The sequence below is a fragment of the Colletotrichum truncatum genome (genome assembly GCF_014235925.2).
Source record: "Colletotrichum truncatum strain CMES1059 chromosome Unknown Contig_0004, whole genome shotgun sequence".
Classification (NCBI taxonomy): domain Eukaryota; kingdom Fungi; phylum Ascomycota; class Sordariomycetes; order Glomerellales; family Glomerellaceae; genus Colletotrichum; species Colletotrichum truncatum.
The window spans coordinates 188,409-211,759 of NW_027222401.1; the positions used below are offsets into that span (position 1 = coordinate 188,409).

The 23,351-nt window shown below is 46.9% G+C and overlaps 6 protein-coding genes across 6 annotated transcripts; 4 read left to right on the forward strand and 2 right to left on the reverse strand.

Annotated features, from left to right (window-relative positions):
- Positions 1-5,125: 5,125 nt before the first annotated feature.
- CTRU02_206839 (transposase) lies at positions 5,126-6,781 on the forward strand (the record flags this gene model as incomplete). The annotated part of the gene is made up of 1 exon (XM_070204787.1): positions 5,126-6,781. The coding sequence occupies one exon, from the start codon at positions 5,126-5,128 to the stop codon at positions 6,779-6,781; it is 1,656 nt and encodes a 551-aa protein (XP_070061320.1).
- A 1,504-nt stretch (positions 6,782-8,285) lies between these two features.
- CTRU02_206840 (DUF1275 domain protein) lies at positions 8,286-9,216 on the forward strand (the record flags this gene model as incomplete). The annotated part of the gene is made up of 2 exons (XM_036733052.1): positions 8,286-8,505; positions 8,558-9,216. The coding sequence occupies 2 exons, from the start codon at positions 8,286-8,288 to the stop codon at positions 9,214-9,216; spliced, it is 879 nt and encodes a 292-aa protein (XP_036575183.1).
- Positions 9,217-11,705: 2,489 nt separating this feature from the next.
- CTRU02_206841 (uncharacterized protein) lies at positions 11,706-12,460 on the forward strand (the record flags this gene model as incomplete). The annotated part of the gene is made up of 2 exons (XM_036733053.1): positions 11,706-12,381; positions 12,447-12,460. 2 exons carry the CDS (start codon positions 11,706-11,708, stop codon positions 12,458-12,460), a joined length of 690 nt encoding a protein of 229 aa, XP_036575184.1.
- A 1,699-nt stretch (positions 12,461-14,159) lies between these two features.
- CTRU02_206842 (GTP-binding protein RHO3 (Ras family protein)) lies at positions 14,160-15,097 on the reverse strand (the record flags this gene model as incomplete). Its single annotated transcript, XM_036733054.1, has 5 exons — positions 14,160-14,530; positions 14,583-14,672; positions 14,758-14,807; positions 14,913-14,963; positions 15,048-15,097. 5 exons carry the CDS (start codon positions 15,095-15,097, stop codon positions 14,160-14,162), a joined length of 612 nt encoding a protein of 203 aa, XP_036575185.1.
- A 3,141-nt stretch (positions 15,098-18,238) lies between these two features.
- CTRU02_206843 (uncharacterized protein) lies at positions 18,239-19,531 on the reverse strand (the record flags this gene model as incomplete). The annotated part of the gene is made up of 1 exon (XM_036733055.1): positions 18,239-19,531. The coding sequence occupies one exon, from the start codon at positions 19,529-19,531 to the stop codon at positions 18,239-18,241; it is 1,293 nt and encodes a 430-aa protein (XP_036575186.1).
- A 432-nt stretch (positions 19,532-19,963) lies between these two features.
- CTRU02_206844 (cop9 signalosome subunit 2) lies at positions 19,964-21,570 on the forward strand (the record flags this gene model as incomplete). The annotated part of the gene is made up of 3 exons (XM_036733056.1): positions 19,964-20,007; positions 20,074-20,293; positions 20,356-21,570. The coding sequence occupies 3 exons, from the start codon at positions 19,964-19,966 to the stop codon at positions 21,568-21,570; spliced, it is 1,479 nt and encodes a 492-aa protein (XP_036575187.1).
- Positions 21,571-23,351: the final 1,781 nt, after the last annotated feature.

Genomic DNA, 23,351 nt, shown 5'->3' on the forward strand with positions numbered 1-23,351 from the left:
TCGCACGGTCCATTCTGGACTATGCGTCGTGGTGGAAGATCGTAAATACTGTTTGCTGTATAGATACTTGTTGTACGATCCTGTATCTGTGGGAAGCTCTCGATCTCCTGGGTATATCTTGCCCCTGGGGGTAGATTCTGTGTGCTTGATTGATCTCGAGTATTTGACTTCCTGCTTGCTCGTTCGGTATCGTACGAAGGTTCGATTGACTCTATCGCTGGTTCAGCTAAAGTCTGACGTGTAGTTGTCTCTGGGGTTCGGACCGGTGTGCGTGTAATAATGTTCGTACGGCTTGATGTTCTTGTCTGGGAATTATCCCGGTCGTCCGTAGAATCGAATCCTTTTGCTATGTCTGAGACTATATCGACTAATTGTTCTGAAACCGTCCTTGATTTAGGTAGTTGAAAGCCTTTTAGTTTAAGTAGTCGTGCGAACTCGGTTTTGTACGTCCGGTTAACTAAGTCCTATTGGTATGGCGACTATTGATGGAAGTCCTCGTACAATTTCGTAGTAAGTACTTCCTGTGGAGGGTCTAGGTGTATGATTTCCATCATTACGTAGCCGACGTATGTTGTTAATTGTTTCTCCGAAGGTCCTGTTTCGATATCGACTAAGTCTCCCCAGTATTTCGGATCTGTAGACTTCTTCCATATACTAATAGGAATAGTACTCTTTGCACTCATGTCTTCGTACGTGACCTCATAGTCATTTTCCTCCTCCTGGAGGAGGTCTTGCTGTACGATATCAGGTTCTCCTGATGTCGTCATGTTGGCAACCGTTTCGTATCGTACGGTATCTAGTTGGATGGTTGTTGAAATGTGCCGTTGCGCACACTATTTGCTAAAGTATTGCACGATAGGATTCTTGTCCGGTTACGACTCACCGCAGCGACAACAAGAATCTATCTCGTACGATATTATAACAAACCGTCTTCTCAGGCTAGTTGTCCGGTTACGACTCACCGCAGCGACAACAACTAGGCTAAGGCTCTTAGCACAAGAGATTTCCTAGCGTGACCCCTTAGGTATTCTTTCGAATTTCTCGCCTCGTACTTGCGTACGAGACTACCCGGTAGCCCGGCCGTAAAACCTCGATCTTGTCTCTTCACTCTTGCTAATCTGTGATCGCACGATGCAATCACTCGTGACTGCCAAGCAATCACTGATCAGTGTTGAATGGGCTCTCTGTACGATCGTACTGTCATAAATGTAGGGTGAACCAAAGATTCTATTTTCCGTGATTACCTTTCCTAACTAGATGTTGCCTTCCGTACGAACAGATATATCTCTGTCCATACCTAGACACGAGTCGTGCATGACAGGTAATAAACCATGATCCCTTCCTCAGACATTTAGGTGTTACAGGTGCTAGTCATGCCACCTATACACCCCTTTGCCTGTGACAGCCTTGTCGTACGGTCATGTGATTATCGTTATTCCAACAATCTAGCTATATATCCTAGCTTGTCGTAGTTATAGTATTTAAATTCTCTATGTCTAGGTTTGTCTTTTTACGCGACGCTTAGGTTTATAAGTCTACTATATTATCTATATACGGTGCTTTACTAATTATTATTCTTATTATTCTGGTTGTTATTATTAAACTTATATTAAGGTTGCTATTAGTATTTCTTTCCTAAGTTAGTAGGTTGTTATCTTTCGCCTTTTTCTCTTTTTTACTTATAAAGTCGGTTATTAATCTTAATAGCGTATTCGATATAATTAAGGAAGCTAGGTAGCGTATCTACTTTAGCTATTTCGTCCTTAACGTCGTCCTTAAGACCTTAGTAGAAAGTAAAGACTTTGCTTTCGTCGGTTATGTCGAGTCTAGCTGCGAGTTATTAAAATTTTGCGGCGTATATTATAGCTGATTTGTTTTATTATAAGCTTGCTAGTTCTCTTTCTACTTGTCTTTTCTTATCAGGGTTTAAGAAAAGAGATTAAAAGGCTTTAATATATCTATTAAAGCTGAAAAAGATATCTTTTACTTCTTAACTATATCTCTCGATAGGGGTATCTAGCTATTCTTATTAAAAGGGTTTAAACTAAGCAAGGGCTTTCCTTCTTAAGAAGGTAGCAGCGTAGACGATACGTTCGGTATCGTTTTAGAACGTATTAATATAGAAGGCTTGGTAGGTCTATATCTATACTAAGTATCTTTTAAGCTGTCTAGGGGTTTCGTCGAAGGTAGTAAGGGTGTTAAGCTTAAGGCGTTCTCTTCCTTCGATAGGAGCTAATATAACGTTCGTAGTAGCTCGAAGGGTTATAACTTCCTTCTTTAGTTCTTTAGTACGGCAGGCTTGTTCCTATAGCTTCTTAAAGGCTTTGACGTTCTAGTTAAATAGGTTTTTTATTTCCTTAAGCTTATTATTATTCTGCTTAAGTTGCTGCTTAAGTTTTTTATTATCGTTATCGCTATCGGATTCCTCCTTTATTTCCTAGTCTTGAATCTCTTAGGCTAGATTCTAGGGAATACGTCTCTCGGACGTAGACGAGGTTCTAGGAGTAGGGTTTTCGGTAGTTCTATGCAAAGATATCTTATCTTATACTGTTCGTTAGTCTTAAAAGGTAACTTACTAAATAAGAGTAATTAAAGTATTACGGCTAGCTATCTAATAGTAGGGTTTTGCTAATAGAAGGTATAGTAAGAGACTAATACTAGTTTGTAAAGGTTATTCTAGTAGATCGTAAGGTTAAGGTAAGGTAATTAGTCTTATATTATAATAATAAGGTTCTTAGTATTTATAATACTAAGAAGTAAGCTAAAAGTTATTCGAGGATAAATTATAAGTTAATTGCTAAAAAACTATCTAGAAGGCTTAAGTAGGTGCTTAAGTCCTGGTCTATATATAAGTCCCGTTTCCTAAGGCTGACGTCTGCGTCGTCGCTTGCTAATATCTTAATTGTTAGCAGCCGATATGCTAAGAGTCGTATCTCTTATTCCTTTCTTATTATTACGTAACTTAAATATAGTTCTTCCTTTTCTAGCGGGGCGACCCTTGTCCCTTCCGTCGCCTGTATATATCTTGTCTCTAGCCGCTATCCTCGAGTAAGGCTAGTTTCTCTGTTAGGCATACTTAACGGGTCGTAACAAATAGTAAATACCGATTACTTTAAGTATATAAGGCTTTATATAAAACCTTAATAGTATTTATATTAAGTATAAATTAACTTTAATCTAATAAGGGGATTTTAAAATAGTTTTAATTAAGTCTAGCTATAATTATTTTTTAAGCTTTATATTAAGCTTATGCTTTTATTTAAGGTTTAGCTAAGTAAATTAGTTCCTAAGTAATTCTAAAGCGATTTAGAAGCGATATAAAATTAATCCTTACTCTTAAATACTTAATATAAAGCAAAATAGTCTTCTAAAGAATAGTAGAATAGTAAGCTATATATTTAATTCTATAGAAAGTTAAGGCTATAGTCTTCTATATAGTATACCTTAATCCTTTATTAGGAATAAATTAAATAGAAGCGTATAAAGCATTTAACCTACTATGCCTATAGTCTATACTCTAGGTTATATTCTAAAGATAGATATTTCCTAAACCTTAGATAATTAGTTATAAATCGGTTCTAAATCGGTTTAGAAACTATTAAAAACCTATACTAATAAGGTTTTTATAGTCTTAATTAACTATAATACCTAGTAGACCCTTATTATAAAGGTATTTCTACTTAACTTTATATCTAAATTTCTTATAAAGTAGTTTAAATATAATTATATATATTTACTTATATATTTCTATACTTTTAAAATTAATAAAAACTCGGATAAGTAGAACTACTAAAATAGTTAAGAATCTATTAAGAATCTATTCTAAATCGATTTAAAAGCAATTATATACCTTTCGAAGATATCGAATTATACTATCCCTAAATAACCTTAACTTCCTCCTTTCTAACTAGATATTTATAGTTTATATCTACCTAAAAAGTATTAAAAGCCTTTTTCTTCTATAATTCAGCTTGCTTTATATAAAATATAATATATAGGTATATATTACTATTATTATTAAAATACTAAATATATTATAAGTAAATTAGTATTAAACCTGCTTAGAACCGATTTAGAATTACTTTATACTCGAATTTAACGCCTAGTTTAAGCATACTAGTATTTATACTAAATCGCTAAACATAAACAGCCTACTAGGAAGCTAATTACTTCTTATTTATAAATAATTAAGTATAAGAAGTCTATATTTACTAGACTTTAATAAACGCTTATAATAGTCTAGCTATTATAAGTATTATAAAATTCCTAAAGTTTATAAGATTATAAGAATATATTTAGAATTAATACTAAATTAGTTCTAAATCGGTTTAGAAACGATTTTAAAAGGATTCTTACTTAACCCGTTCTAAGTTAATTAATCTTCTAGACTACTTATTATAACCTAGATATAATACTAGCTAAGGCTTTAATTAGTAGTAGTAGTAGATATAAATAAACCTTATAAAAAGTTAGAAGAATAACTAAGATAGCTTCTAAATTAAGTAAGACTTAGAAGTTTTATTTTATTAAATATATAATTTAAAGAATTATTTTAGGAACGATATAATTAGCATCTAGATTAATTTAGAATTAGTTAGGAACCTATTTAGAATCGATTCGATATTAATTTACGTACTATATCGTATAATTCTCTTCTTATTACTAATAAAAAGATAATAGCTATTAATAAGGAAGCTTTCTTTTATACTTCCTTTTTAAAGTATAGTTTTAATTAAAAGTAAATATAGCTAGAATTTAATTAGAAGAAAGCTAATATAATAGTTTTCTCTTTAAAGACTTTATAACTAGTAGATATAGTAGGCTATAATCTAGGAAGTTCTTAAAATATACTAAAGTAATTCCGAATTAGTTTTAAATTAATTCTTAATTTATTTAGAAAAGCTTTTTACCTTATACTTTATATTAACTATTTTAAGACTATATCTTTTTATAAATAGTCGGTAGGTAATATATTATTAAAAACGTTTTATCTATGCTTATACTTATCTATTTATAAGTATTAGTAACGTACATGATAAGCGAGTGAGACAGACAAGCGAGTGAGACAGTAAACCGCGACCGTCGCACCTTGACGCGACCGGCACCTTTTCCTCTACAATAAATCATGGAATCAGCTAGTATTGAAAGAAGGTTACAAATTGCCCTTCAAGCAATGAGAAATGACCCAAAACTTAGTGCTCGGGCCGCAGGTGCACTCTATACAGTCAGTCACGCAACATTAAGCCGGCGACTAAAGGGAATAGTCTCACGACGCGACAGCATGCCTAATTCACGGAATTTATCAGATTTAGAAGAGAAGACAATAGTTGAGTATATTCTCGACCTAGATGCGCGATCATTTCCTCCCCGGCTGAGTGGTGTGGAAGAAATGGCCAATCGACTTCTCGCAGAGCGCGACGCGCCTCCAGTTGGGAAGCGCTGGGCTTCTAATTTCGTCAAGCGACAACCACAGCTTAGGACGCGTTTCTTTCGCAAGTATGACTATAAGAGAGCTCAATGCGAAGATCCAGAGGTGATTCGTGGCTGGTTTTCGCTTGTGAAGAATACAATTGCGAAGTATGGTATTGCTGATGCTGATATCTACAACTTTGATGAGACCGGCTTTATGATGGGCGTTATTGCTTCTGGAATGGTTGTTACAAGTGCTGAAAGGCGTTCAAATACGAAGATGACACAGCCTGGCAATAGGGAATGGGTTACAGTTATCCAGGCTATTAATTCCCAAGGGGAGAGCATCCCGCCATACATCATCGTTGCAGGCCAGTATCACCTCTCAAGCTGGTATACAGAAACCTCTCTTCCGGGCGATTGGGCTATTGCAACGTCTGAAAATGGATGGACAACAAACGAGAGAGGTATTGACTGGATCAGACACTTCGACATTTATACAAAACCACGTACGTCTGGGAAATATCGCCTCCTCGTTGTTGATGGTCATGAAAGTCACCACTCCGCAGCCTTCGAGCTCTTTTGTCAAGAAAACAACATTATTACACTGTGCATGCCGGCTCACTCGTCTCATCTACTTCAACCCTTAGATGTTGGTTGTTTTCAGCCGTTAAAGAATGCCTACGGTCGGCAAATTGAGAATAAGATGCGGCGAGGCACAACCCATATCTCGAAGGAAGATTTCTTTGCAGCATTTCACGAAGCTTTTAAGCAGTCTTTTACGAGGAAAAATATCCAGGGAGGTTTCCGAGGAGCTGGACTTGTCCCTTTGAATGCAGAAAGTGTTCTCTCAAAGCTGGATGTAAAGTTCCGAACGCCAACGCCTGAGGAGGGGGTCCCTCAGACACCAGACCCTTGGATCTCTAGGACGCCGAGCAACCCAAGCGAAGCAAGATCACAGTCTACTTTTATTAAGAGTCGAATCTCACGCCACCGAAGCAGCTCTCCAGCATCAATTTATAGTGCTGTGAGTAAGCTAGCCAGAGGGACAGAAGGACTAGGGCATCGGGTAGCATTACTAGAGTCAGAGGTTCAAATCCTTCGAGAGGAGAATGCAATATTAAGTCGGCGTCGAAGGGCTAAGAAAACACGTCTACAGAAAGGAGGAAGTCTTACTATATCTACTGGAGAGGATATACAGTCGCAAAGAGAGGCAGACACGCAACTACAAGAGGAAACGCGACGGAGTAGTGGTCGCAAAGTGAGGTCTGAGACGACTCATCGTCGGTGTGGCGTATGCGGGAATACAGGCCACAACGCGAGAACATGTCAATTTATTGAGGAAACATCCGAAGAACAGGAATCCGAGTAGTATTAATCAATCTAAGATTTCTTGTTATAGATTTCGATATTATTGTCGCGAAGGTCTGGTTTACTGTCTCACTCGCTTGTCTGTCTCACTCGCTTATCATGTACGTTATATTATTTCTAAAAAGGTTCTAAACCTATTCAGAATCGATTCTAAATATTTACGAAACTACTTTCCGTTTAAGATTATACTATAATACCTCTATTCATAATATTTTAATACTTTATAAGATTTCTAAGGTAACTTTCTAATACTTCTAGTATAAAAGATTTTAATCGAAATAAAAGTATGCTTTTCTACTTATATAAGTATAAGTTAAATATAAATAAATAGTATTTTAAAAAAATACTAAAGTCGTCTATTTTAATAAGAATTACTAAGTATAGTTATACTAAATCTATAATATAATTAGTTTTAAAATAGTTTAGGATCGATCTTAGATCGATTTAAAAATAGTTTATTTACTATTCTTTAAGGCGATTTAATATCTTCCTTATTTAAAGTCTTTATATTAATAATATAAAAGACTTTATTCTTACTTATTTCTAGATATTTTATAAATATAAGTAGAAAGATTACTTTTTAAGTAAGTATATAACATCTTTAAAGCTATTATACTTAGAACGGGTTGCTTCTAATAAAATAAGTATTAGAAGTATTTCTAAATCGGTTTTAAGTTAATCCTAAATCGATTTAGAACTAATTCTAAAGTCGTTTTTATATATCCCTACTTCCTTATTTACTAGTAAGCTAGACTAGGCTTAGGCTAGTAGTTAATAATAAAGATTTAAGTCTTCTTTAGCTTCTATATCAAGACTAGTAGGTTTTAATAGAGGACTTATTCCTTCTAGGCGAGGGAAGAGATTTTCAATCGATTAAAAAGCTATTATAAATCGATTCGGAACGGATTTAGAAGCGTTTAAATGTCGAATGTTCTTATAAAAAGTATATCAAGGGTAAGGTTTCAAACCACGCTAAGGAATTTCAACCTGACCATAGCTAACTAGCTGACCATAGTCAGCTGATCTCAGGGTAGCCCCATAAATCACAAAATAAGTAGGTAATTAGTCAGGTTATCCCCCCCCCCCCCAATGGTCGCCTTGACCACACCCTCGCGCGGTTCCGATTACGCGGCAGTGGGCTTCTCTAAGACAGTACGCTTACCCGAGGGGTAATAGTCATACCAAATGTGCCAAATTCGCCCTGTCAAATCGCAACACGACATGCCTAGACGCGATAACGCAATGCCAACCCTTGAAGTCTTTAGACGAGCCCGCGGCATGCGGCATCAAGTTTTTTTGCCGCACCCATTCATATAATGGCCTAGAACCCCCTTCGCTTTCGCGCTCCCTGGTCCTTATTGATCACCTCATCATTCCAACAACAATATTGACGGACCACAAAGAGGCCGCCGATATCAGGAGCAAACTACAAGACTCACAAGGCACGCCACAACGACACTGACCCAAGTAACAAACATTGGCCGGCAACCTGTGTAGTCATCAACATGAGCGCAGACAACGCCGTCCGGGTCGCAGACTCGTCGGATACCGATGCCGGCAATGAAGTGCGCACCCCTCAGTCGAAGCGAGGTGTCATCGATTGGCTTCGTGACGATGTTAATGTTCGATACACTGACATTCCCGTCCTTGCTTGCTGCCTGGTCTCCGGATTGTGCGACAGCGTGGCAGTGAATGCCGCTGGCGTGTTTGTCAGTATGCAGACTGGTGAGTTTGTCAGATGATTGTTGGGAGGTGGCGTCCGTCTGACCAAACATAGGTAACACCATCTTCATGGCCCTTGGAGCTTCCCGCCTGCCTGCTGGCGAGCCTCTGCTCTGGCTCAAGTCTTTGAGCTCTATCGCGGCGTTCTGGCTCGGCTGCTTCTTCTTTTCTAAATCGAGACACATCCACCCGAAGCGCAGAAGCACCCTCGCGCTGTCCTTCATCCTCCAGGCATGCCTCATCTTTCTCGCCGCCGCTTTCGCCCAGACGCGTGTTGTCGCCGACTTCGGACTTGCTTCTGTGGAGGGATCCGAGTCCAACCACGAGTTCAAGACGTCCGAGAACCCCATAGTAATGGTTCCCCTCGCCCTTCTTGCCTTCCAGTTCGGAGGTCAGATCGTCACAAGCAGAATCCTGGGTTTCAACGAGGTCCCCACCAATGTTCTGACCAGTGTCTACTGCGACTTGCTGTCTGACCCCAAGTTGCTCGCGCCGCTCAAGGAGAACCCCAAGAGAAACAGAAGATTCCTGGCCGTCGTCCTGCTTGTCTTGGGAGGAATCATTGGTGGTTGGTTGCAGAGGAGCCGTGCTGGCATGCCCGGTGCTCTCTGGATCTCCGGCGCTGTGAAGTTCATCATTGCGCTCGCATGGATGGCCTGGGACAGGAAGGAGCCAGAGGAGAGCAAGCTTGAGAAGGGTGTTGCCAAGTCCTAAATAAACGGTGCGGTAATGGCACTATTTAGACCGGTTAATTTTCTTAAGGAGGGGAAAGAGTGCGAGCATATACCCAGTCAGAAGCTTCGCAATGTTGTCTTCAGTTCTGACTACGAATCTATGTAGCACCAGAACGAGTAATAATTAGAACTATACTTCTACTACCTTCGTTCTCAGGGCTATTCATGTCGCCTTACCTGTCGAGTACCGCGTTTTAGAATTGTTCCCAGCACCAATCCCCCAAATCGCCTAGTATCAGCTCGACGCCTCATCGAATTGAAGCCGTTCAATTACGACTTACTCCAGCGTTTTCTTAGGAATAAGAAGTCGAATTCCATCTTTACAGAGGATGTTTCGAGGTGTCATCAAGTGACGTTCACCCTTGAGTTACATCCGAGATTGACCCAGCATTCGGCCAATCCAGGGGTGCAGCGATACGCACGCTGGCATGTTCGTCATTGGTCTGCCTGTATTCGCTGATGTTGCCGATTGGGTGTTGAGGTAACGACGCTGCAAGTCGCAAATGATGATATGCTTGCAGCTGACTGGCTGTGATGGCGCCGAGCGAATGCAACTTTGAAGCTTTCGCGGCGGATTATCAATGCAAAGGGTTTCTTGGTCTAATCCAATCCAAGCTCGAACAAAATAGCTCGGGTAGTCGTACGACAGAATTAAACATGCGGTTATCTGCTCCAGGACAGTTCGGAAGCACCTTAGCATCAGCTCAAAGTTTAGGTCACTATATTAGTGTCACAAATTTGAAAGCCTCCAGTGTAATTGTGTCTAATTGTTTCATAATTCACGCAAGAGACAGGCTTTTTCAGTCCGCTTGAAGATGTATGGGAATTGAGTGTGAGGAGCGTTCCCTATCTCTTCTTTTGATGATAGATGATCAACACCCGAGGAGAAGACAGTCATACTGAGCTTCGGCACATAACCGAACTGTTACCTACACCCATATAGTAGATTCGTAAGCATAAGGGAACATGGCCAAGGTCTGCCGAAGAAAGAGACTATAATGGTACTCAGCTTTCACTAGCAAGGATGCCAAAAATCAAGAGCAGAGAGGCATCCACTTAACAATCGCAACAAGCAATATCAATGAGACTAAGCGACTATACTCACCTACACGAGCGCTCCAAATATAGGCATAACCTCAAAGTCTCGGCCATGGCAAGTACCATCAAGACCCTCCATGATCCGCTGCAACCGGCCCCAGAATATGATCTTCAGCAAGATATTCAGGGCAGCGTCGACATCCAGCAGGAAACAGCACCAATCTGACCTTGGTCAAAACGGATTCCCCGCGAACATGGTCAGATTAAGCTTCAGGCTATGTCTCCTGCAACATTTAGCCCACCCCGGTTGTAACCGCAACCAATATCACAGATAGGCCGGTCAACGTATTAAGACCACCGTCACGTCTGCCGTTTGTGCGTGTCCGCGGAGAACGGAGAATGCCACCCGTTAAGACCACCGTGCAATGACGGCCGTTGTCCAACCACAACGCCATACCCCAAGCCACAGCGTCAACGGTCCAACTTAGCCTCTTGCAATTACAAAATCCCGACCGTTAGAAACCAGCCAGTCTCAGACGACGGAGGAGCCAGCCAGATCATTGAGCAACTGAGCACACGATCAGGGTCTGACTAGCTGATGCCCGCTGCCCGATGAGCCGTCAAGGCTCACCAATACGACCCCTTGCATTCTCAGCACTGCCCCTTTCAAAATCTCGTCGAGCATTGCTCCTCTTCCACAAGAGACATGTACGATGTCATAATCAATACCTCCCCTTACAGACCCCTGTCATCTGAGCACCACCCACCAACAAGTCTCGGAAGCAGGAAGACGACGGACAAGACATTCCTGAACAAGACCCTGCATGACCCATTCCCCAAAAGCGCCCTCTCGGAGACTGGAGAAATCTAGGGGTCCTGCCAAAAAGGGTTGGGTTGCCGACATGTCCGCCTCTCATTGGCCAGCTGACCTCGAGCGACCGCTGCTTACCTCTTGTCCCCTGACGTCATTAGCCATGGTGATCTCAGCCGCCGATCACCAGCAAACAGGTTTGGGGTAGCACAGCTCAAGACTCTGGACGCCGTTGATGCAGTTAGTCGGTTGTGCTGGCATTCGTGGTAAGGAAGAGGAAACGAGTGCCCATCTTGGCATCATTGTGCAGCATCGCTTGCCAACAATACGTTGGTCAAGGTCTCGGCACGGTGGTGGTTTGCACCAGCGGTGAATAGCACAACAGAAGGCTAGCTAAGTCATCAATGATAATGGCATGACGGGCTGGGAGGGGATACGGAGACTTAGATATAACCCCATATCCTCCTCGCCGAGAAACTACTTATCCGACTTACCCAGCATCCCAAGCTTTCAGTCGTAAGCATCCACGCAATCCCAAGACTCAAAGAGCCAAAAACAAGCCTTTTTTTTTCCCCCACCAAGCCACCCTTGTCCCCTAACCCTTTTTTCCACCCTCAACAATGCCATTCTTCGGAGGCGGCCGTCGCGAACCTTCCCCCGAGCCAGTTCGGGAACCAACCCCACCACCCCCGGAACGTCGAGGCTTCTTCGGGTCCCGCCGTGACCCTTCCCCGGAGCCCACTGTTCACCACCCCGTTCAGGAGCCACCCCGCAAGCACGGCCTTTTCGGTTCCCGCCGGGAGCCCTCGCCGGAACCCGTCGTCCACCAGCCCGTCGCCGAGCACCCCCCTCGCAAACACGGACTTTTTGGTTCGCGCCGTGACCCTTCCCCCACTCCCACAACACGCACATCCACCACTTCTCGTTCCTCGCTCTCGTCAACCACGTACCACACCTCCCCAGATGGTCGCCACAACCACAACGGGGCAGGCGGCGGCGTTTTCCGCCGATCCACGGACGCCTCTTCCGGCCGTCGTGGTCTGCTCCACAAGTTCGGCGGCGCAGGAGGCTCCGTTGAGATGGATCCCAGCATCGTGCACGCCCGCGAGCGCGTCATGGGCGCAGAGGCCGCCGAGAAAGAGGCCGACCGCGCACTGATGGCCGCCAGGGAGAGTGTCGCTGCCGCTAGGGCCGAGGTGCGACGGCTCGAGGAGGAGGCGCGCGAGGAGGCCAGACGGGCCAAGATTAAGCAGTACCATGCCCGCGAGGTTTCCAAGCGCGGCAAGGCTCTTGGTCGTAAGTTTTTTTTTTACCTCTTACCCTGCGTTTCCTCCATGTCCTTCGACGCTAACTACTTCCAGGCCACGGCGACTAAATGCCGTTCCATAAACGAGACACATTTTGATTCCGTTGATTATTTTCCTTTCTTCTTCATGCTTAATTCAGATGTCCATGGCACACGCCGTGGTGTACCGGAAACAGGGTTAAACCGGAAACAAGACACAAGACTGGAGTTGAGACTGAGCGGCTTAAAATACCTTCCAATTTGGGTGTGTTAGTACCGACATATTTGTGTGTGTTTCATTAGCGATTGTGTATTTCGGAGTTTGGAAAGCAGATTTTGTACGACTAGCGAGGTAAATGAAAATGAATTGGCTGGCCACAACTAAATTTCCAACCCCAGCAAGACTGCTCGTTTTACATCGCATTCGATGAATTTGACACGGTGACATTTTGGCGTGATACCGTATTGTCCTTTCATTGTTAAGTCACCAATGCGGTAGCGATAACATAGCAACAGGAATAGTCAGCGCTGGCAGAGGAATGTCGTCTAGTAGGTGTCGGTGAGAACCTGAGGATTACATGTAATAAAGCATGTCAACTGCTCAAGGATGGCTGAAAGGGCGCTGACCGCATCCGTACCCTCCAGACCATTTTGTGAGCCGTTTTCGATGTCCTGAAATCATAGCCTTTGCACCCGCTCTGACTTAACAATGGGAACAAAGATGTTAAAACCCAAAGCCACGACCTCTCACAAAACGGACTGGACGACTAGGGAGGCGTAACGGCACGGCTGTGTAAGATTTGTCTTTTCAGCCCGCCCTGGGCTAGGGTTCTAACCACCAGCAAAAGTGGCTGCTGGCTGGACCCTGATTTTCCGCTTCCCCAGTCCGATTGCAACAGGACCGTCTGCGCTTCGAGAGTTAGTCCAGTCGGGGATATCCCTAGGAGCGTGATGGCAATTCTCTAACCTGACACCTGGCAAATACCACTCATATCCATTTCTTGTTGTCCAACTCTGACCGGGCAGACATGAGGAATCAGTTTGATGCTACTTTTCCGACCAGGGTCCAGATGATTCCTTGCTGGCGATCGCTCCTGCCGACGATCAAACTTCATATCTTGAGTTACCAAGATGTCGGAGACCGGAGACGTGAGATGGGGGTCCTTATCAAAGAGTGGATGACAGATTGTTGAATGGGCGTTTCATTAAGCATCATCTAGGCTAAGAACTTTTGCTTGTACAGGCCAAAGAAAAGTAAAAGACGGACTGACTGCTGCTATTCTCCCATCTGAGGAATCTAGCCAGACCATGTGCATGTGCAACCTCCTTCCGCCTAGCATGCTATGCCTCCTAGCCATGCGGCCCGCCTGTATACATAATTTACGATGAGACAAAGGAAACAAAACCTTCCCCGTACCATATATGCGTTGAGAATCGAAAAGGGGTATTTACAGTTGTGCTCAAAAGCAGACGATACCCAATAGGTATCGAGAACGTCATGTCGAGCCACAAGTCCGTGTAGTGGTCGAAGGCGAAGTAGAGTAGCGTCTGCCCAAAGAGCTGAACGGGCTGCAATAAAGGACGTAATGATGTGAATGGGGCAACATGAGGGGGTGTAAGGTCCAATCCGTGGGAACGCCGACGCCTTCAAAGTGCAAAAGTGAAAATTGGTATTCCGATCCAGTCCGAAACAAGGTCCGCCCGATCGATAGTGTCGTGAATGTAGAGGGTCGATAGGAGAACATGGAAGGTCGAAATGACAATCGAATCGGAATAGTGTCGCTGGCGCTTACATGACAGTGCACTTGGATTCCTCGCGGTCCTTCTTTACGCTGAGGGCGACACGGGCGGCCTCGGTGAAGGCCTCGTTGACGCCGCGATTGCGCATGGCGGAGCACTCAAGATAGCGGAGGGCATTAATGCGGCGAGCAACCTCCAATCCCTGCTCGTAGTTGATCATGGGGCGCTTCTCACGTTGCTGGCCCTCGGCGCCTTCCTCCTCCTCGTTGTCGGACTCGCGAAGGTCGCACTTCAGGGCGACTAGAACTAGCTTGACACCGGGGCAGTTGTCAGCAATTTCGCCGACCCACTTGCTCTCGACGTTCTCGAGAGAGTCCTTGCTGTCGACGCTATAGCAGAGCATGATGAGGTCGGTGTCGTCTACGCCCAAGTCAGCGAAGAACCTCGTATCGAGGGCGGGGATTGTTCCTACCATAAGACAAGCTACGAAGGCGATCGAATTCCTCCTGACCAGCGGTATCCCAGAGCGAGAGCTCGATGTGTACATTGTCGACGAAGATGTCTATGAGCCCTACATCAGCAACATGTTCGATAGGGAAAACGAGGTATCGGGCGCCAGAACGCAAAAGGAGAGAAGTGTCGCGTACCGTGGACATAGTTCTCGAAAACGGTGGGTTCGTAGACAGTCGGGAAATAGCTATTTTGGGTCAGCAAGAAGAAACATCAAATACAGAGGCAAGCCCGCTCTTCCAGCGAGAGCCAGTGAGAGAGAGAAAGAAAGGCCAGGCGGCGTCGGACTTACCCTCTGGTAAAGACGTTCAACAACGATGTCTTGCCGCACGCGCCATCACCACTGCAGGTATCAAATCAATCAGCCAGAGTCCACACGTCGCAGCCAAGCGACACCAACAAGGGGGGAACCGCCGGTTGGTCTTACAGTAGGACCAGCTTGCGCTGAACCGTCTTAGAACCTCCGCACAAGGGCATGGTGGGTGAGATTGGTGGGCTGGTAGGTGTCGTAAGGGTTGAGGAGTGTGAGGTTTGCTAAAGGGATGGTGAGAGCAAGCTGGAGCGATACAGGGACAGGCGGTCCTGTGAAGAAAGCAACGTTTGTTTGCTGGTGATCGTCAATCGGGGGGTTGGCAAGTTGTGGTTCGTCAGAGGTAGCAAGGGGAAGAGAAGCCGGACGGGGTAGTTGTTGTTTGCGGCTGTGCTCTGGGCCGGTGTGCGACGGCAAAAGGAAACGGACAAAGGCCAAAGGCGGAAGGGACAACGGGCTCAGGCGATAGACTTAGGAAGGGAGTAAATTGAATGGTAGCGCGGGAGGGAAGGAACGAGGAGGATGAGCGGGGACAAGGAGGGAAGGCACGCTGCGTTGTGGGACTGCGAGTGCAACAAAGTGCACTACCTGGATGCAAGCCTGCAAAGTCGAAAAAGAGACGTAAAGTGAAAGGCAGGTGCAGGAGTGACAGCTAGTAGGATGTATCTGCAGAGGAAAGTGCCCCTAGTGAATGGAGACGGGATTGGGATTGGATTTGGGTTGGATTAGGATTGGGGACAATGGATGGGGACTGCCGCTGTGGGAAATTGGTTGGAAAAAGGTACGCTGCTCAATTGGCGGAGATGGAGTCAGAAGGGGCCCGTAGAATGGGGCCGAGAAAAAACAGCAGGAACAAGCAAGGCAAGGCCGGGTTAGTCACTCTTGCCAGGTCCAGGTTGGTTAAAAAAGGGACGGAGAAGGAGGGACTGTGCTTTTGGGTGGTGTTTGTGGTGGTGGGCTGCCTGCTACTATGTATGTACATAGATAGTATGGGCGACGGGGCTGGGGCCTCAAAAGAGAAATAGAGCAGGAGGGAGGAAGGGAGAGGCTGCAGTAATTGGATGCTGAAAAGCAGGAGTAGGCGCCCAGTACTCCGTCAATAACAGCAAGAGCAACAGCAGCAACGGGGCCAGGTGGAAAGTGCCCAGGGGGTAAATTGGAAGGCAGGCAAGTGGCCGCGCCTGCCACGATGGGGCTCCTTACCTTAGTTGAAATGACTGGGGCAGCCAAGGCGACGGACGGCAAGAACGCAACCAGCTGCAAAATGTCACTGACTGAGCGCACAGCACAGCACAGCATCATCATCGTCATCATCATCATCACTAACACCAACATACAGGAGGCCCCAGTTCACAGAGTGGAGTATGTCTACTTCCCCGCCAGTCAATTGGCACGCGTCCTGCATGCACTAAAACAAATATCCATCACAACGCTGAGATGTATCCGCAATGTACAAACATCTGCAGACATCACACTCAGAAAAAGCAATCATCATTTCAGCTTCAGCTGCTGCCACCTCCAACGCGGTTTTACAAGACTTCATTAAGACCCGCTAAAATGAGGCTTTGACCCTCCAGCGAGCTGAGCCACGCCACGGGGAAAGAGCCCTGTTGCATCTCACTAAGGTCCTGGTAGCTTTGCAAAATATCCGTATCGAGTATCTATCTGTTGTGTTGTGGTAATTGTCGATTAGGCTTTTTTCGCCCTTCTCCCCCCTGGTTCACCAGTCCGGTGGCGTCAAGAACCCCCCCGGGCCCAGTCCGTGAACGCCGCTCTGGGCAAGACAGCGTGGAGGGGCATGTTGTATTAGTACGCCCAAAGTCTTATGACAGATACAAGGTTGTTTCTTTCCTGCAACATTACATTACATGCACAGATAGTGTCGTGTATTATCCTCAGCTGCTCTCGGCCCTCCTCCGCAACTTGTCAGATCCTGCAGATTCAGATCATCGCCAAAATCCCCGACGTTCTCATTGTCCGTGCCGGTGGTTGCTGAGGTAGTGTATCTATACCTCGTAGCTTACTCGCATCTGCGACCTCAATGTTTGCTGATCTCCGTCTTCTATTTTCTCCCCCGGCCTATCTCAACGAATCCTTCTTGGACGGATTGCCCAGTTTCACCACACCTCATCTAAGCCTCCAGACGCGCACTTTCTTTGCCCTCCTCACCACCAATAACTTCTGGGCAATATACGACTCATTCGCCTTCAAATCGTCATCTCCCAGACCAAGGCACTACTACTAAGTCACACATTGTCAAACCAAACAAACTCCACTACTCAAACGTTGACCCCATCATGAACCAAGGACCACCTCTCTCGAGCAAGCAGGCCTATCCCAGCCAACCAGCCCACCACCTTGCCGAAAGCTTGAGAGGCCCCGAGAGCGGCGGCGACCTTGACGGGACCAGAGACCTCAGACTGTGCAAGGACCCAGACTCGTGTCACTCCGTCTGGCCTCCGACCTGGAGCCGTTTGCGTCCGTCTGGCTCGTAAAATTCTTGCCGAAATTCCGTACATGACTTTGACTGCCTCACCCAGGTAACGACCTCATCACAGTAAGACTACCACCCTGAACCCAAATGTAGGACGACACACAACATTACGAGCTTCCTCATCCATCAGACCTTGTGTCGCAGTCACCAACTTCCAGGGCAACCCGCCGCATTGAGTAGTGAGGCACTGCCAGGGATTTCTGACGCTCGCCGCCCCGCCAAACGCTGGCTTGCCGCTCCATCGTGCTTCGGATGCCCCCCTCATCCCTCCCCTCCGCCACAACCAAGCCCGCCCGATGACTGTGCTCCAAAAGCCCTCCCGCTGCTGGAGTGCTTTGGTTGTGGAGAGAACATCAATGCTCATAGCTGCTGTTTATCTCATTCGCCGATCCAGCCGTGACGTAATCTATGTAAATGGTGGAAACTGTAGTTGCCAGAATATGTGCTTTGTTTATTCTTGAATGACGCATCGTCACTCTGGTTGGGTATTCTATCCATGTCTCTCCTGCCTGCATACCATTGAAAATTATTGAAGCTCTATTGATGATGTGCAGCATGCACCCAAAGTCGTTATGCGGGGGAGAATCCCATTCCAAAAACCCCTTATGGTTCAGTCCCATTCCAGCCTTCCCGTCCGCATATGTAGAATCGATCCCTCCATTGGCCAGTGCTACCCAGGTCCATTCTCCCAAAACACTCCTCCGCGCGCGAGTTGCCCCGAAGGCCTGCCTCGTGAACTCCACAACAGCTTCATTTTAGTGCCATGGCCAATCTTTGAACTGTTTCTGTTAAGTTGGTCATCTGCATCCTCTCCTCAGTCGTCATCTCTCTGCAGGCCTTGTCTGCCCCGCCCAAGCCTCTCCGCCAGACCCATGTTGCCGGCTTTGCGATGCAGTCCGTTGACAAACTGCCTGTCACCACCGTACTTGGAGGACCGTTCCCTTGCCTGATTGTCGGCGTCGCGCGCTGCTGCCTCCTGTGCCTCAAGAGCCGCCAGTCGACGGTCTCGGTCGGTATCAAGATCAGAGGCGGCGGCTTGCATGGCCGCCAACTTTTTTGCTCTTTCCTCATCCGCCGCCGAATCGTCTACCTTGCTGTGTGATCGGCTGTCATGGCCTCTGTCGCGGTCGTGCCTGTGGTTGTCGTAATGCCTAGGACCCCTAGAGCTTGAGTTGCCTGCATTGCGGTCATTCCGCCTGTCGTAGCCTCGTGGTGACCTCTCTCGTCGTCGCACAGCACGGTCTTCATCTGACCCGGGGTCTTGGCGCCGCCTTTCGCGATCATCACGGTATTCGCGTCGATCTCGTCTGTCGGATTCGTCCTTATTTCCAGATTCACGTCTCCGCGGCGATCTGGACCGGGATGCTCGTCTCCGTCGGTGGCTGTCTCTGTCCTGAGAGTCGCTGCGCCGGCGTCTCTCACGTCTGTCCTCGTCTTCGGTGTCACCTCTGTGCCGGCGAGGGCTCCTGGATCGGGAGTATGAACGTCTTCGCTTATGATGTCTTTCATCGTCCGAGCCATCTTCGCGATGCCTGTGATGTCTCCGTTTGTGTCGCTCATGCCTGTCTTCCCTCCTCTTTGATTTGGACTTCTTCTCATCTTCGATGCCCATGGATGCAAGTAGCTGCCTTCGCTTGATGGGGTCGTTCATCATGGCCTCGTATGCAGCCTGCTCTTGTTTCTTAATCGCGAGAAGAGGATCTTCTCGGACCTTTGCAGCAGTATCCCGTGCCGTGTTGGCTGTCTGTAGGGCCATAAAGCTCTCTTGTCCAGCCTGCTTCTCAAGATTCTTGTGTTCCGTGCCCTTGATGAGATTGTCGATGCGACGCTTGCCCAAGAGGTAGCTCTCGCGCTCTTCCGTGGTCCCGGTCTGTCCATCGGTAGGGCCGCTGTATAGAAATTCAACGCGGTCGACCTTTTTGGCGTGTCCGGCAGCCTCGAGCTTCTTTTGCAATTCTTCGCGGGCGCGCTCCTCCTTCAGCTCATTGATCCTCTGCTGCGTCTTCTTTCGCTCTTCCAACGCCTTCTTCTCCTCTTCCCAAACCTTGGCCTGGTTCTTCAGGAGAGAAGGGTGGAAACTCTTCTTCAAATTAAGATCGCCACCCATCTTGTCGGATTTTCCCGCGGGTTTTTGTTGAAGTTTTCAGCAAATTCGAGGGATACGCGACGTCGAGCAGAATAGACGACGGATGTTGTAGTGTGATGATTGAGGATGGCGAACAGAAATGCGACGGGCTGGAACAGTGGAACAAAAAAGTTGCCTCCATGGTCCTGCCTGCCTGGTCTGTGCGTTATCAGACAAGCGTTTGGTGGGTCTCGCCAATCGATAAGCTCCCCCGCCTTCCCTACCTCCGTCAACAGCACCTGCCTGGAAACCAACTTCAACCGCTCAGCCTTAAACATTCACTTCCAGCGCCACGAACCACGAAATCAATTACTCTTCACTTTCTTTCAACCCGATAATTTATGGCGGCACGGTCATCAGAAATCTACCATATAAAGCTGTGATTTGCCAAATAATTGAGCACCAACCGCCACGATGTCCGACGACGAAGACTTCATGCAGGAGTCGGATGAGGAGCAGTGAGCTTCCCTTCATCACGATCTTCTCGACTGGGGTGCAAAGAGTTGTTATTAATATCAAGACAGGTATGACTTCGAGTACGAGGAAGACGACGACGAAGATTCCGGAGATGTCGGCATCGAAAACAAATACTACAACGCGAAGCAGCTCAAGCTTACCGACCCCGAAGATGCAATCACAGAGTTCCTGGGCATACCGCCCTTAGAAGAGGAGAAGGGCGAATGGGGATTCAAAGGTCTAAAACAAGCAATCAAACTTGAGTTTAAGCTTGGCCAGTATGATAAGGTACAGGCAGGCTCTCAGCACACATAAGGCGAAGCAAAGATAGGTCGCTGACATGGAAACAGGCGACAGAACACTATGCCGAACTCTTGACGTACGTCAAATCAGCAGTAACGAGAAACTACTCGGAGAAATCGATCAACAACATGCTGGACTACATTGAGAAGGGCTCAGATGGCCCTAAGGCGGTGGCCTGTGTCGAAAAGTTCTACTCTCTCACGCTCGAGAGCTTCCAAAGCACCAACAACGAGAGGCTCTGGCTCAAGACCAATATCAAACTCGCGAAGCTCCTGCTCGACCGCAAGGACTACAACACCGTCTCCAAGAAGCTTCGGGATCTCCACAAAGCTTGTCAGAAGGAGGATGGCAGCGACGACCCCAGCAAGGGCACATATTCTATGGAGATATACGCTCTTGAGATTCAAATGCACGCCGAGACCAAGAACAACAAGCAGCTCAAGCGCCTGTATCAGCGTGCCCTCAAGGTCAGGTCTGCCGTTCCGCACCCCAAGATTATGGGCATCATTCGCGAGTGCGGCGGCAAGATGCACATGAGCGAGGAGAACTGGGCTGAGGCCCAGACCGACTTCTTCGAGTCCTTCCGCAACTACGACGAGGCCGGCTCACTCCAACGTATTCAGGTGCTCAAATACCTGCTTCTCACAACCATGCTGGTCAAGTCGACAATCAACCCGTTTGACTCACAGGAGACCAAGCCTTACAAGCAGGACCCGCGCATTACGGCTATGACGGAATTGGTGGACGCCTACCAACGAGACGATGTCCATGCCTACGAGAGCGTGCTCCAGAAAAACCAGGATATCCTTGCCGATCCCTTTATCGCCGAAAACATTGATGAAGTTACACGCAACATGCGTACCAAGGGCGTTCTCAAGCTCATTGCACCCTACACGCGGATGAAGCTAGCCTGGATCGCGAAGCAGTTGAAAATCTCGCAACCCGAGGTCCAGGACATTCTCGGTTTCCTCATTGTTGACGGGAAGATTGACGGCAAGATCGATCAGCAGCTGGGTACCCTTGAGATCCAGTCAGATGCCGACAGCGAACGCACCAAGGCCATGTATGAGCTCACAGAGTCCGTTTCGAATCTCTACACCACCATGTTCAAGGAGGGCGACGGCTTCCGGACCACTGAGTACACTACCGACGACCAGAATATGGATTTGATGGGCGGCCTGACACCCAGGGCAGGCGGTCCCCGAGGACCACCGCGAGGCGTAGGACGGAAGGGCAAGGGCGTGATGCCAATGTGGACTTGAGGCTGGACCGATGCTTATCGAGAGGGGGGCGGGATGAGATGGGAATAGCGGCGGGGCAAGCGAAGCGAGTGGGTTAGACAATTGCTGCTGCTATCCTCCCTACATTTGTGGTGGGACGTGACCAAGATGCAACGTTAGAGCGGCTCCTAGGTCCTTGGCATTAAAAAAACGAGGAACTCGGATGGATGTGAAAAGAATTAAGAACAAGATACCAAAGGCGAGGCGAAAAAAAAAGAAAACAGAAAGACGAAATTTTTCACCCTTCCCCTTATACATCACGGGGAGCTACAGGCCCGGGAACAAGCACTCATTCCGGCCTCGGCGATGCGCAGCCGCTAACCAGATACTTTGGAAGCAAGTTTCCGCTGCATGGTGCTGAATCTGTCGGCGTGGCCTTCGTGAAACCCCATGATGTGGAGCAGGAGCTGTAGTCAGTAGGAGCAGTTGATCCGGTGTGAATAGGGAGATCAGTCTAATTGCCCGTGACGTACGATGTACGGAAAGATTATTGATGGCATCGGCTAGGGGGATTCACGAATGGGTCAGATGTTGTAAGCTACGGGTATCATTCCGAGCGGCTTCGACCAATTGTCAGCAACGAGTATGTCAACGGTGTTCGGGAAACACAACCCCGCCAAGAAACAACGAGGCTAAGGAATGTTCTCAGGTTCTACTGATTCCGAATAGACGCCTGCCGAGAACTCGTAGCTAGAGCTTGCGCCTTTGCTTGGACCGGAGTATTCCCTCCTGTCTCGGCAGACAAAAATTATGAGCGCGGCAAAATGGCAAAACTTGAGTTTCCCGTGATAGCAGATTTTTTTCCCCCCTACCAATTCGTTGATACCGCCATCTATGACACAGGGACCTGAAGCTAAACCGCAACGTTGTCAATACTATCCTCGTTTCCCGCTGTTGTTAAGTAGTAGTGCGGTAGAATACAACAAACTCTGCCCGCGCCCTTTATGCAGGCACGGGATACTTCAGATGGTCCCTGACAGCTAAGATTAAGTGTAGTAGTGCTAGTTATTATTATTATTATTATTATTATTAGTATTATTTCATTGCTTTGCTTTTGTTTATCTCCAGCTTCGATGCATCTTAAACAGAGGTGCGCCGTTGACGTGCGAGAGGTTTGCCAATGAGACGACGTCGTTGTTCAGCTCTGCCATGGGATGTACCCCGAATTGCACGGATAATAAGGTTTATTGCGACCTGCGTGGCGAGCATGAGCACAGCTTTAGTGGAAGGGGCCGGCGGGAGAGACAAGCAGAAGGGAGATGGATGACGGGCAATGACGGGAACAGCGCAGGCGAGACTGTTTTCCAACCAACAAACATCTCTAATGCAACCACGGCCGACGTTACTTTTGTTTGGAAGTTTGCCCCGGACCCGTTGCGAGGCACCAATTGCTCCCTATCGGTTAATAAAGCAGGCCAATATCCTCATGCAGGCTCACCCTCGTCAGCCACTATCATAAGAGATGCATTTCAGCAGCCAAGCATCTTCATGGAAATGGATCGCCTTCTTTTCCTTCTGAAAACAGACTTTTTGCTGAGGGGTTTGGAGGCGAACCAATATAGCACCTCTATTGTTATGCCTCATTCCGTACCCCTATCCTGTCAAAGATGTTGCCGAAAAGCGATCGACGGGATCTGTCCACTCACGCGAGCGACACCGGGCGTGGCGTCTGCGACTTGCGTTGTACAACGAAGCAAGCAGGCGATGTGGTGTACGGTTCACTGCTTCCTCTCGCTGTCGGTCTATTGCAGCGCGGGTGTAGG